Source organism: Ursus americanus, chromosome 11 (assembly GCF_024610735.1).
Source record: "Ursus americanus isolate L20-20 chromosome 11, mUrsAme1.1.p, whole genome shotgun sequence".
Taxonomy (NCBI): Eukaryota; Metazoa; Chordata; class Mammalia; order Carnivora; family Ursidae; genus Ursus; species Ursus americanus.
This window is the reverse complement of record NC_142137.1, coordinates 47,928,483-47,943,073: the sequence shown is the minus strand read 5'-3', so window position 1 is coordinate 47,943,073 and position 14,591 is coordinate 47,928,483. Positions and strand designations below refer to the sequence as shown.

The 14,591-nt window shown below is 37.3% G+C and overlaps 1 protein-coding gene across 2 annotated transcripts in view; it reads left to right on the top strand.

Annotated features, from left to right (window-relative positions):
* HBS1L (HBS1 like translational GTPase) overlaps positions 1-14,591 on the top strand; it is an 82,165-nt gene that overhangs the window by 40,447 nt on the left and 27,127 nt on the right. For both annotated transcript variants that reach the window (XM_045814771.2, XM_087865504.1), the window contains 3 exons: positions 6,910-7,018; positions 11,776-12,035; positions 12,495-12,660. In XM_045814771.2, the coding sequence (XP_045670727.1) occupies positions 6,910-7,018; positions 11,776-12,035; positions 12,495-12,660 (535 nt within the window). The remainder of the gene's footprint in view (positions 1-6,909; positions 7,019-11,775; positions 12,036-12,494; positions 12,661-14,591) is intronic.

Here is a 14,591-nt window from a genome sequence, read left to right as displayed (position 1 = left end):
ATGAACTTCAGCATCAACTTGGCTTGTTTCTCCCCAAAATACTCCCTTTGGATTTTGTACTACTGGATCATTCTTTTTGTTATTGTTGTTATGTACTCTTGAAATTTACTTGCGTGACACTTATGCAAATAAAAACAAACAAAAAAACTTGGGCTGGGGCGCCTGGGTGGCTCAGTTATTAAGCATTGGCCTTCGGCTCTGGGCATGATCCCAGGGTCCTGGGATCGAGCCCCTCATCGGGTTCCCAGCTCTGCCGGGAGCCTGCTTCTTCCTCTCCCACTCCCCCTGCTTGTGTTCCCCTCTCTCGCTGGCTGTCTCTCTCTGTCAAAAAAAAAAAAAAAAAAATCTGGGCTCGATCTAAAGGTAAGGTACACTTTTGTGTTACTGTCTGTCTGTGACAAAGCCCAGTCTTTTTCAGATTTTTTTTTGCCTGGTTGACCCTTAAATATGCTTTGTCTCAAATTATTTTTGCCTCCTCTTTCTTTTTCAGGGTCATGTCAAATTTCATTTTGTTGAGACTTTCCTAATTAGGTGCATACTTTGAATTCTCTTGCTTAGTGTGTCTATAACTCATCTCTACTATAATTACCTCTCAGGGTAGTGTATAAGCCATTTGAGAATAGCCACCATGCAATTCATATCTTTTTTAAAACTCAGTTATGTCACAGGCCAGGGTCGTATAGCCTTTGTCAAATCAACCGATGTGACCTCAGTTTTCCTAAAGTAAAGTAGGTATAATTATACCTACTCCGCATGGTTGCTATGAAGGTAAAAGAGCATGTAAGCACCTAACAGGAGAGCATGCGAGAGTGCCCATAGTAGGGCCAGTTTGGCTTTCTAGAATGCAGATCTCTAAACATTAGGGGGTGGCTGCTATTAAGTGCAAGTAATAGAGAGTAAATTGAGGTTATTGTCCAAAGAAGAGATCAAAGATAACTTGCAAAAGCAATAGAGACCATCTGATGTCTTCAAAGTGTAAACTCTTAGGGGTTAATTATTAAACTCTATTGAATGTTTGTTGTGGGTAGAACACTGTTGTCATGTGCTGTGGACTATGTGAATATATGTATAGGACAGTTACTACCCTCCCAAGAGCTGGTAGTCTAATATTGAGTGTGCTTTAAGACCAATGAAATAAATTAGAGGCAGGTAAATCATGTGGATATGCAAGCTTATGTTTTCAGTAAATTCAGCAAGAGTATGACAGTTGTGTAGTGCTGGGCAGATTGAGCTTTGTATCCTTTAAAAGGCATATACATTGAAAAAGATCTTCAGAACAAGAAACCTTGATAATTTTGTATTCAAGAGAAAACTGTGACACTGCAATTTAGATCTCAGTCGAGAAAGGAAGCGGTGGAGCCCCGGAGGAAGCAGCCCATCAAGGAGTAACTACAGGGACAAAAGAAGGCTTTGATTTAGAGACAACTGGAGTATGAGAAAGGTGAATTGGACAGGTAGGGTGAGATGATTAAGTGCGGGTCCTGCCACTTACTATGAAGTCACTTAATTTCCTTGTGTCATTTTTTTGGTCTATAAAATAAGCAGGTTAGGCTTGCTCAACTGGGGAGGCTGTTTTTTTCATCCAAATGAAAAATCAAAATGATGATTGATTCTCGTCCATCTCCTAGAGCCTGAACACTAGTCACTAATATGTAAATCTTCAAAATGCGTATCTTTTTGTGACTGGGTTTTACATGACTTGAGGGAGGATGTTGATTATTTTCCTTTGGAATGGCACCTTTTACTTTTACCTCCTAATGGGCTATTTGATTTAAAAATAATTTTAGTGGTTTGGGAGTCATAGACATATATTGGACTAGAAATCACTTATTTCATTGTAACAGACGGTCCCCCACTTACAGTGGTTCTACTTAGATGTTTTGACTTTACGGTGGTGTCGAAGTGATATGCATTCAGTACAAACCGTACCTTGAATTTGAATGTGGTGCGATCTTCCCTTGTGATGCTGGGCAGTGGCCGCGAGCTGCAGCTTCCAGTCCGTCGCCTGATCACGGGGGTCGACAGCCAATATGCTTAGAGCCATTCTGTACCCACACAGCCATTCTGTTTTTCACTTTCAGTACAGTAGTCAGTAAATTACATGGGATCCTCAGCACTTTACTAAAAAGTAGGCTTTGCATTAGATGAGTTTTCCCAGCCATAGGCCAATGTAAGCGTTCCGAGCATATTTAAAGGAGGCTGGCTAAGCTGTGAGGTTCTGTAGGGTAGGTGTGTTAAATGCATTTTCAGCCTACGGTATTTTCAGCTTATGATGGGTTTATTGGCATGTGACCCCACTGTAAGTTGAGGAAGATTTGTAGATGAGAAAACTGAAAGTAGCGAAATTAAGGGAACCGCTCAAGCTGTAAGGTAGGTGGTAGCTAAGTAGTGGCAGAGCAGGACCCAGAATCCACGCTTCTTTTTTCTGTGCAAGTATTCATTCCATACTGACATTTTTTTGGACTTTCTGAAAATTTAATGCTCAGTTTTTTGAGGTGGTTATGCAGTGAATGAATTTCTAGCTGGTTGGGGAAAATGGCAGAACACAGTAAATATTTCATACTTTTATGTGATGGATTCAAATTCTCATATGTATCTCTTGGTGATCCGTGACTGGTTATTTTAGTTATTAGTTCACTTCTGACCTATTTGTAGATTTTGCCTGGCATTGGCGTGATGGTAATTATGAGAGGAACTTTGTAATGTGGTTGGAGAAGTGCAAGTGTATCACATTGCTGTTGACAAGAGCTCAGTGGAAAATTTATGGAATGTATCTTTTATCTTTGTGGATAACACCAAATTGAAATTAACATATTTCCAAAATAGCCCAAGTCAAGTTTCTCTCTCAAGGGGAGGGTTCTAGAGTTGGAATTACTGAACCCCTTGAAATAGCGTGCAAAATTTTGTGTGTATGGTGCATTTTTCTGGCAAGCGTGTCCCATTGTTTTTGTGAGCTTTTTCAAAGGGGTGTGTGACCTAAATAAAAAGATTTCAGAACCACTGGTTTAATGGGTGAAATTCAGATCTATAATACTAGACTTATTTTACTCTGAGAAAAAAAAGACTTTCACTTAACCAAATTTTTGAATTACTACATCTTGTGTTTGATGTCTTATATATAAGAATCGCTAGAAATGAAAAGAATATATATTTATTGCATCCCCAGAAATACTATGGGGTCATATTCTGATTTTTGTGCTTAAGACCTTCTATGTCATTTTAGTTTTTGTTTTTGTTTTTTTTTTTAAGTCAGAAGTACAGTTTTTCAGTGTACTAAATGTGTACGAAATGGAATTAGTCCTGGATAGCCTGGATTGAGACATTTTTGTGCTTTTTGGGTCTTTCCCCTATTCTTTTGACAGAGGCCAAAATCTACCATGCCTCTTCTCCTTGCCTTAGGATGTCCTCCCTTTCTACACACACCACCACCACCATCAATGCAGTGTATCCTCCTTTTTCATCCCTGTCTCATCTCTCACTCCTTTCTACTTTTGCTATAACTTTGAAACTGCTTTTTCCATAAAAAAACCCTCTGTAATTCTCCATCTGTTTTCCAAGTGGTTTTTCCACTTCTTGCCTTACTTCACTTGTATTCTCTCAAACCTCAGGGTCTGGAATGTCAACTTTGTTCTCTTTGCTGCCTTTTCCAATCCATTATTCCATCATTCTTTTTGTTTGTTTCCCTGAAATTCCTGCTCCTTTGAGATTCCCATCTTTTGCCTAAATCCTCACTGCTATCATTTATTGAACAACCTCATGCCCACTCTTCCTTGTTCATTGAATACTGGCAGTTGGCTTACAGTTTTCTTCTTCACCTTCAGCTCTTGATGATGATAGCTTACTTGTCCATCAGTGTGGAAAAACACCAACAAATGCCACATGTGGACTTTGAGTTCCTTGACCACTTGATTTCCACTGACCTTCACTTCCTCAGCAATTCACTCCAATTCCCCTCCATCAGAATCATGAATTCACAGTCCTGTTCTGACCACGACCACCTCATTGTGCTTCTCAGATCATGACCTTTTCTTGACCTGTGGACCTCTCTTCTCTATCCCCGTGCATCAGTACTCTGCCTTTGTCATTTTATTTGTTTAATCCCACTTAGGATTCATGATTGATAATTTCAATAACTTTTCCTCCCATTTTGCCAATACCTTTACCTGCCTTATTTCTCTGCTTTCTCCTTGCACCTATTGGGTAGAAACATAACCCTGAATGAAGCAGTTAGTCTTCGTTGTGCCTGTTCCTAAATGGCTGAGCATTGGTAGAAAAAATCACAAAGGAAGATTGATTCCCTTATAAATACATTATCACAGATCTTTTTAAAAGATGTTTTTATTTGAGTGTAGTTGACCCACAATGTTACATTACCTTCAGGTGTTATCACAGATCTTAAGTGGGCCTTCAGTACTGTTCAACAATTCTTTGTGCAAAGATTATTGGAAACGATTTGCTTCACCAGTCCTTTTACTTTCTTGTTCACCCTCAGTCTCACCAGGTAACTAACTGGTGACAGAGAAAACGTTTGCTATTTGCAGAGAAAATAGAAGCTAACCATTATGAATTGTCATCTTCTGGCTCCTCAGTACACAAACCTACCTCCTATTACAGTAAAAAGAGCCCTTCGCCTGTCAACGTTTAGATTTGGCCTGTGCTTCATATCACATCCCTTTCTGCCTTCTCAGGAATTCTAAAATATCTAATGTGATCTTTTCTCTTCCTAATATTTTCAACCAGTCCCTCTCAGTTCTATCCTTTCTATCAGCTGACCCTTTTGCTATCATTCTACCATAGCCCTCCCTTTCCAGCCAAACTTTTTAAGTGAGTCATTTGCCCATATCTGTAATCGCTCATCTAAAGCCCTTGGGACCAGCGTTGACTGAGAGATCAGAAGTTTTGGGATTTAGAAAAGCATCACCATGCTTGTACTACCTATGGTGTGATAACCTCAGTGGGATGGGGAGTAGCACCCTATAATTATCACATTGTGATTTCTGACCTTGAAATGTATGGCTTTTCACTTTAAGTGGGATAAATAACGGCTACAAATAGCTTTCATGTCAGTCCAGGTCAGGTTTTGCTTCCAAATTAAAACGAAAACCTTAATTTTCCAGAGCTTTCAGGTTTTGGAATTTCGAATAAGAGATTGTGGCCAGGTACTGCCTCTGTTTTCTCATCTTCACTTTTTTTTTTTTTTTAAACCCACTGTGGCTTTTCCTTCTCTCACTTCTCTCAGATGGCTCTTACTGACTCTACCGATGACCTTCATTTGAAGCGATCATGTCACTAGTGAATGTTTCTCCAGGCTCAGGTGGTGCCACCTCCATCAAACACTCTTCTCCCAGCTTCCTTGGCACCTCCGACCCCGGCCTTCCTCAGTCACCCTTTTGCAGGCTCATTGTCCTCTATCTTGTGATTAAAGGCTGGATTTCTTTCAAGGCCCTGTCCTAGGACCACTTCTGTTCTTACTCTCTATTCACTCGCTTTGTGATCTCACTTAGGTCTGTGCCTTCGACTACTAATTATGTGCTGATGAATCACAGATAGACGCTCCAGCCCACACCTCTCCTTGAGCTTGACTCTGTCTTTTCCTCTCTTCTTCCCGTCACTTGCTTACATCGTTTTGGTGGCTTCCGGTTTTGTTAGAACAAGTGTTAGGCTCTGTGGCATGGCCTGAGGGCCCCAGCACGGCCTGGCCACTGCCCCCGCTTCAGCTTCAGTTAGTGGGCTGTGTTCCCTTTTCCTCTGCGTTTACTTCCTCTGAGGTCCCACGCCAAGTCCCACAGCACAGTCACTGTACCAGCTACTCTCTCTGGTCACAGTGCTCTTCCTTTCTGTGTAGGTCATTCCCACTCATTTTTGCATCATTCCTCAACTCTTAACTTTCCTGTGGAAGCTCTCTAATTTGTGTCCCCTATCACCAAACCTATGACACCATGTACCCATTCTAACACTAATAACAGTTTTATTTTTGGTCAGTTAGTACACTTTCTCCACTAGATGTAAACTCTCTCAGCACAAGGATTACATCTGCTTTTGTTCACCATTTTATTTCTAGCATAGTGCTTGGCATATAGTAGGCAAATAGCAAACGTTCTGTATGCGTTATATACATTAATTTATCTTTTCTAACTTAAAAAGTAATTTATGTATATATATTTACTAGTGTAGCATATGCAGTTTCCAGTTTTAAGGGGACTCAGTCCTGATGGTAATGTTACTGAAAATTATAAAGATATGTTCTAAAGAATTCCATGAATCACAGGTATATATTTTTAAAATATCAAATGCATGAAAGGCTTTGATCTAGCTCATAATTGATCTTGTTCTTAGTTCACTTTTTCTATATTGACCTCTTCCCCCATATTCTTGTTAGATATCAAATATCTTACTAAGCCTAGTATTGTGCACAAGTAGAATATATACAGTGTCCAGCACAATTCAGCAGCCTCTTAACTTGCTCATCAGTTTATAGGTATCATGGGATTAAAAATAGCTTAGCCATCTGCTAACTGACCAAACAATTTTAGTAGTGTGAAAGGGCGTGGTAGGAGAGAGGGATCTAAGGTCTAGGTATTCTGTCAGAGCAAGGCTTAGTGCAGAAACCACCTTGTGACCTCTTAATACTGAAACTTAAGAGTCAGTTCAAAATTAGGAAGAGATTTGGTGGAGGTTAAGCATAGCAGAGTCCCAATAGTAGGGGATTTCCCAGAATATAAGGTGACAAAAGAATTTCAGCATTTTAATGTTCATTAAATTTTTTTTAGAGAAAAGAATATGTATAAAGATATATATTCTATAAAACTTAATTATCATGCTATATATTTATATAATATATAATGTGTACCAAATCTTCTAGAAATCAGCTTTAATTAATTAGCCTTTTACATTTTACTCTCTAATTAGGAAAATCAGTAGACTCCCAGTCGTCTCGAAGTGAATCTGAAATTGTGCCAAAAGTTGCTAAAATGACTGTGTCTGGAAAGAAGCAAACTATGGGATTCGAAGTGCCTGGGTAAGTTCTTAAGCCCTTCCCCATCTTTTTTTGGAAATCGGTATTGTCTTCCTCTAGACTCTAAGAAAGAGAACCTACTTTAATAAATTTTGTATGTTGTGTCAGTAAGGTTGAAGTATCATGGGTCCTCAGTGTGACATGGTACAAAGAAAAGGGAATGAGAAATTAGGCTTGCATATGTAGTAATACGCGTGTTACTTCATCTCTCACTGTCAGTTTCCTCATAATAAATAATTTTGAGCAAATTATCTGTTTTGTGAAGTCTAGCACTCCTTCTACCACTAGATGGTGTAGGTAAGCAGTGTTTGGGAATTAAATGGGTTGGTGAATCATGTAATCATTAATGAAAAATTTTTTTCTAACTGTAATCTTTAAACTCTTAGATTTTCAGGTTGAATGAAATGGATCACTAGAACAAAGGCACAAAATATGAAACATACCTAGAATTTCAAATCTGGTGAGAAATTATAGATCCTACATTAGTAGCACTCATTTGTTCTTATCACAATCTCGAGGATTCTCTCAAGATTTTTTTTTTTTTAAGATTATATTTATTCATTTGAGTTAGAAACAGAGCGCAAGCAGGGGGAGAGGCAGAGGGAGAGGGAGAAGCAGACTCCCTGCTGAGCGGGGAGCCCGAAGTGGGGCTTGATGCCAGGACCTGAAGGTCATGACCTGAGCTGAAGACAGAGGCTTAACCATCTGAGCCACCCAGGAGGCCCTCCCAAGAGTTTTTGTAGGTAAGGGAAGTTGGTTGCTTGAGGCTTAACAGAACAGTTAACTTTAAACCTCTTTAAAACATTAACTTTAAACATTAACTTTAAACCTCTTTAAAAACTTTCAGATTGTTTAATCATTTCTTAAACCCATTACTTATAAATCGTACATATATTTTGTCTGTCATTTAGATAGATAAGAATCACTATTGTCAAATATAAACAAAAAAATAGAGTAGCCTTATTTTTTCTCCCTTACAACATTGTTCTGTCTAAATTAATGGAAGTTTCATGATTCTTGGTTGTGAAGAATCTTCATGATCACTTAGTTCAATTTTTTTGATTTTATAAAAACAATACTTGATTTAGATTCCAATTCAGTGAAGGAAAGAACTCCATAACCAGGACAGAGTAAGTGTTCAGTGTATGTTGAATGATTGGATGAATGAATTAAAATGAATGACATATTAATTTGGGTAACTGTAGCCCATTACAAAAATTTTGAGTCCTCATTTAGTTACCAAAAGTTTAATATATATGTCTTTTCTCTTTGAATTGGGGTTGGGTTGTCAGAATCACAAATTTCTTTTTTATTCTTGTGTCTTGGGAACCATTTAATCCTATAGTGGGATTATTTCCATTGAGAGGAAAAAAAAAATAGAATATTCAGTCCTTATTCTAAGGATTTTATAATCTTTTTGCAAAAGTTTTGGAAGTCTTTGAAAGCAACATGCAAATAAGCCCAAATTAATGTATCATATTAGAAGTAAGTGCATAGTTATCTATGGGAATAATTATAAAAAATAATGGATAATAGATGATCAAGAAAAACATAGTAAATACAAGTAAATAATTCTTGACAACCTAACTCTGTACTTCACAAGTGTAATGCAAGCCTTTTACAACCTTACAAGACTACATGCTTCATGAGGACAGGGACCACTAATGTTTATCATATTTCTTTCATAGAATAATTTATTTATTGATCAGAATCCTTGGGGAAATACATTTTATTTTAAAAATAAATGCCTGGGTCGCTCAGTCGGTTCATCATCTGCCTTTGGCTCAAGTCATGGTCCCAGGGTTCTGGGATCGAGCCCCATATGGGGCTCCCTGCTCAGTGGGGAGCCTGCTTCTCCCACTCCCTCTGTTGTTTCCTCTGCTTGTGCTCTCTGGCCGTCTCTCTCTCTGTCAAATAAATAAATAAAATCTAAATAAATAAATAAATAAATAAATAAATAAATAAACAAACAAACTTGGAAAAATGTAAAGGTGAAAAAACAGCTTGTGAGTCAATATTTTGTTATAGCTCTAGGAGAGAAGTCTTCAGAACATGAGAAGTCTGTAGGTCCAGATCAGGATACCCAGAAATGCATAATATTGCTTAAGGACCAAGCTGTATTTGGATTAAATACATACATAGGATTTTTTAGGAAGTTTATACTAAGGATAATACTTAGGCTGTTTTTCTGATTTGATCTTGAGGAAGCACAGAGAAACATAATGAAACACTTCTGAGTCAAGATTTCAGCATCATAAATATCTACATAGTGTGATTCCCAATGGCAGCTCATAAAAAAGGGGTAGTGCGTTGCTTAGAAGAAACTAAAACAGCAAACTTTTCCTTTACTAATATTAAAGATGGTAAATGCCTCTCTAGAAAAAAAGCTTATTTAAGTATAAATGGTTAGAACCTTGCATAGAGAACAAATACTCTTAAATTTAAATTAGCTTCCCAGTCTCATTTAAATAAATGAAGAAGAAAGGTTAAGCCTCTAGATTCATATAGAAGTATTCCTAATTTTGGAAGATGGTTTAGGAAGGACACCAGAGTAGTCATTTTATAATAATAGATAAGTTTACAAAATTGTATCAGAAAGCACCTGAAAAACATTCAACCAACTTACTCCTTTTTTCATATCAGTCAGTAGTTACAGCCTTTTTAGGCCTCATCTTAGAAATTTTTCAAAACCTTTAAATACTGAATTTTACTTTGTAATATGTAGAAGTTTTTATGAAGCGCAGACTTACCTAGGATGCTTTTTATTTTTTATTTTTTATTTTTTTTTAAAGATTTTATTTATTTATTAGACAGAGATAGAGAGCCAGTGAGAGAGGGAACACAAGCAGGGGAAGTGGGAGAGGAAGAAGCAGGCTCATAGTGGAGGAGCCTGACGTGGGGCTCAATCCCATAACGCCGGGATCACGCCCTGAGCCGAAGGCAGACGCTTAACTGCTGTGCCACCCAGGCGCCCCCCTAGGATGCTTTTTAATTACTTTGGTCACTTCCTTCTAACAGTATACAATTTAGTGAACTAATTCATATTTTACCCAGAATTTATTTGGTTTCCATGAAACCAAAAGAAGAGCAAATCTTTCACGTTACTGAGTTGTAAATGAAACGATCAAGTCAGACCCATGGTTTGTGAAGCCCTTCCCTATGCTGGGCCAGCTGGGCCTCTACCCACTGTCAGCCATAGCCATTCCGTTTGGATCTCTTCTCCACACTGGTGTTAATGTAAACTTTCCTTTGAAGAAAAGCTTCTAAAACTAAAAACAGATTTGAAACCAGAAATTGGGATTTCTCCCAGATCTGATCAGAACCAGAACCCATGTCTAGTTATTTTGGTTAAACACTTTATTATAATTTGTAGGGTTTTTTCAACTTGTCTAAATGCAGAGTTGTCATGTTTTAGTTTTAGAACTAGCTGTGGTCATTCAAATGTTTGCAAATTATAGTCTAAGATTTCATTTAATTTAGCCTGTTGGAATCCTTTAAAAGAACTGGAATCTTTTCCACATACTTACATTTTTTCCCCTGTGGATCTAGATGAAGCTACTCTGTCTACTCCGTGTTAACAAGTGAACACCAAAATTCTTAGTAGAGATTTACAAAAGCAAGAGAAAAGGGGAGTGGATAGAAGGTTTTTAGTGAAGTTGCAAATATAACTAATGTGACTCTTTCCTGAGGACTAGGATGAAGGGTCAGTGTTCAGCCCATAAAAATGCCCTGAGAGGGACAAATAAGTCTGTTTTTTGTTACAGTGGACAAGAAGAAAATAATGTACTATTCTCACATAAACTGCTTTTTGTATGTAATTCTTTGCCAGTTCCAAGTTGAATTGGGTAGAATTGGTTTCATTCTTAATAACTTGCTATTTAACCTGTTCTTTGTCCTATTTCTATTTATCTGTGCCACAGAAAGGAATGTAAAGTATATCGTAGTCTGGTTGACGAGATCACATCGCTGCTAGCTGTCCACGGGATAGATAGCACTGATACAGTTTCTGTAGATAAGACTGTCAAAGAGCTAATGAACTAAGGCCAGTGTTTACTTTTGGGGGCACCATCATTATCAGAGAGTGAATAAGTCATGTTAGATGGCCTGGTTTCTACTTTATGTATTTGAGTCCCTGACTAGATTGTAAGCTTTTGGGATTAGTAGATAAATTTCTCATCTGCATCTTCTTTTCTTCTCAACTCAATGCCTAGTAGAAGTTGTAGTTTTTAGAAAATCAAGTATTAGTTGAATTAATGAATTAAAAACTTATTGCTGAAGGTATTAAGAAAATGTAGACAGAGCTATCTCCCTTAAGGATAGTGTTTGAGCAAAAAAGATTGTTAAGTCTCTGTCCTGTTGGAAGAGTGAGTTAGGGATAAAACTAATTTTTTTAAATACTACTTTATCTCTAGGAACACATTTAGCGCCAGGTTTTACAAAATATCTCCATTATGCCATCTGTTTTGATACGATTATATGACTAAGGCTATGGCCTTGAATTCAGTTATTTTACAGGATATTTTCTTCTTATCTTAATGTTTGCTGGACTGTTTTTCTCTTGGGATCCTCCAAGGCTGTATTTGTGGGTTTGGGTCAAGCTACTTATCATTTCCACCTTGACAGACTAACCACTTAGCAGAGATCATTTTTGGTCTGCAAGTGTAAGAAATAGGAAGAGACAACTTCTCTGCCCTTCTGACCTTAGAGGATGTCAGTTGAGTTGGTTTAAACACTTTTTTTCCTATCTCTGCTTTCTGTAGAGTAACCGAAGAAAATGGTCATAGTTTCCACACACCTCAAAAAGGACATCTTAGTGAAGGAACCAGCATTGCTGCTTCTGATGTTCCTGACACTGTTTCTAAATCACTTCTTCCATCCCACACCATTCAAACATCAGAAGAGCAGAGTTCAACACCAACGCCGGTGAAAAAGTCTGGCAAGCTGAGGCAGCAAATAGATGTCAAAGCGGAACTGGAGAAGCGGCAAGGAGGGAAGCAGCTCCTCAACTTGGTGGTCATCGGTAATGTCCTTTGTTCCTCTGGGTGGCCAGTCACCTCTGCCTTAGCCTGGCCACTTCCTAGTGGCAGCATGGACACTCGTTCCCACTCTGAGTTTCTGTATGGGTGTAAATGGACACAAGGAGGCGTCGCATCATAATGCTTTCTAGTCACCCCGGGGAAATGATGCCAAGTTGCCAAGGAGGTCATTAGACTTGCTTGTGGCATTTTCATTTTGCGAACGTTTAGAAAATGCAATGTCTTATTGACATTTTGAATTTCCAAAAGTCAAGGACATTTCCCCCCTCTCTAAAGAGATACTCTTTTTTTCTCCGTTTACTTTAACTATCATTTGATAAAAATTGGTATTTATCACTCTAAACACTGACATGAACTATTGGATTACATATTCATGCAATGCCTCAATGTGAACAGCGTCTGGAAAATGTACCTAGTATTAATCCTGAATCAATTTTCCTTAGGTCATGTTGATGCTGGGAAAAGTACTCTGATGGGCCATATGCTTTATCTTCTGGGTAATGTAAACAAAAGAACTATGCATAAGTATGAACAAGAGTCTAAAAAGGCTGGCAAAGCTTCGTTTGCATATGCATGGGTCTTGGATGAGACTGGCGAAGAAAGGGAAAGGTAGTCACTATATTTCAAAATTTTCAGTTTGAAATGATATATAGTCTTTTAAATAAGTATGTAGTATGTGTTGAATATGTATGAAACATGCCATGAAATATTTTAGAAACTTCGTTTAGAGAAAAGCTTTTAATTACCAGGGAAATATTTTTATTGTAGTTTCCATTTTATCTATATGCATTTTCTACTCTTCCAAATTCTATGAGAATAGTTGAAAAGAATTTTTATCAAAAAAAAAAAAAAACCAACAAAAAAACCACACACAGAAAAAGACATTAAAAATCCTTAGTTAGTTATTCTGTGGGAGAAGGTTCAGTTGTTCCTTCCCTAAGTATATGTCACAAATTGACTTGATTTTGAATTAAAATTATGAATAGGACTAAATTTTATATGTAAGGTAACTTTAAGGAGAGGGAGCTACTGTCTTCTGTCTGGAATTAAGATGACCAGTAAATTTAAATTAGCAAACTTTATTCATCTTTATACTTTCTGTTGTATGTTTTTATGAGATAGAGTCAACAAACTAGTAACTAAACCTACTTCCTACCATAGAGATTTAATCCAGTCCATTACTGTGCCCAGTGCTCACTCTGTAGGAGAGAACAGCTACTCATATGCCTCTGGCCAAAGTATTTCTTTTGAAGTCATTTTAGAGTGGTGGTCTGCATCATGTTGGAACTGTCAGGGATGGGGGAGCCAATGGCACCTTTGTCAGGAAAGAAAGAGGACACCTAGTAAGTGAAATGGCAGGTATATCAACTGTGTCAGAATAATGACTGAAGACTCTGAAGTCCTCTGAAAGTCCTAAATCAACAAAGAAATTATTCCATGTTCCATATCTTCCTTATGAGTACAATTAGAGAATATATTTGGATTTTCATACTTTAAAAAAAGTGTGTATTTATTTTCTTGGGGAGTCTTGAATAGTCTACATTATAATATATAAGGTAATTCTCAATAAAGGGAGGCACAATATTCCTTAGCTCTTCTGATAAACAGAATTTTATATCATGGTGGGTTTTTTTTTTTCCTGGAGATGGTCTTTTTTATTCTATATCACATTATAAACTTGTTTTCCAATCTAGTAAGGAAAATTAGTTGGCTGCAAATTTTGGGAAAATGAATATTGGAAAATAGTGGAATTTTTGTATGATGTCAATGTTAGAAGACTAAATAATTTCCACCTATCAGCTTACCAAATAGATTATTAAAATATATGGCTCTTTAGTTGTATTTGTGTTGTCTGTTAAGTAGGTAAAGAGATTGAGAGCAGTAAAATTTAAGTTAGAATAACTTGTTTGAATTTACTTAATATGTGAGTTGAGCTGGCAAGTGAGCTAATTATCTAATTCCTAGAATAGCCAATAATTTTAGTGGGGTTTTTATTTTTATTTTTAATTTTTGATAATACATCTACTCGTTGGCTGTTTTGCTGCTGGTAGTTTTCTGTTGCTCGACATGATGCAATTTTAGAATATTCTTTGGTTCTGTAGATGGCAGATGCTTCTAGATACATAATGAGAGTTTTAACTCACCACTGTATATTCCTTAATAGCATTTCAAAAATACAATGCGTTACTTATCCCACCATGTTAAATATTTATAAATTGTTCTCATATGTTGAACAGAAATTAGTAAAATGAGTGACATTTTTACATCCTTAGGGTTACAAATGCAGACCAGAGCTGGCTCAAGAGTGTATTCTGGTCAAAGCAGTCTAGGGAGGAGCTCAGAATAAGTCTTGGTTCATCAGTATTCTAGGCAATTATTTGAGGATTATTAGAAAGAATTAAGCATCATTTTCACCAAGTCAAATGGCTCATTGTTATAGATTAAGCTAGAATGACTTGATCAAGGAGACCCACAGTTACGTTACCACCCCGCTAGGGGAGACACATAAATTATTATAATTGTCAGAACCCTTGTAAAAG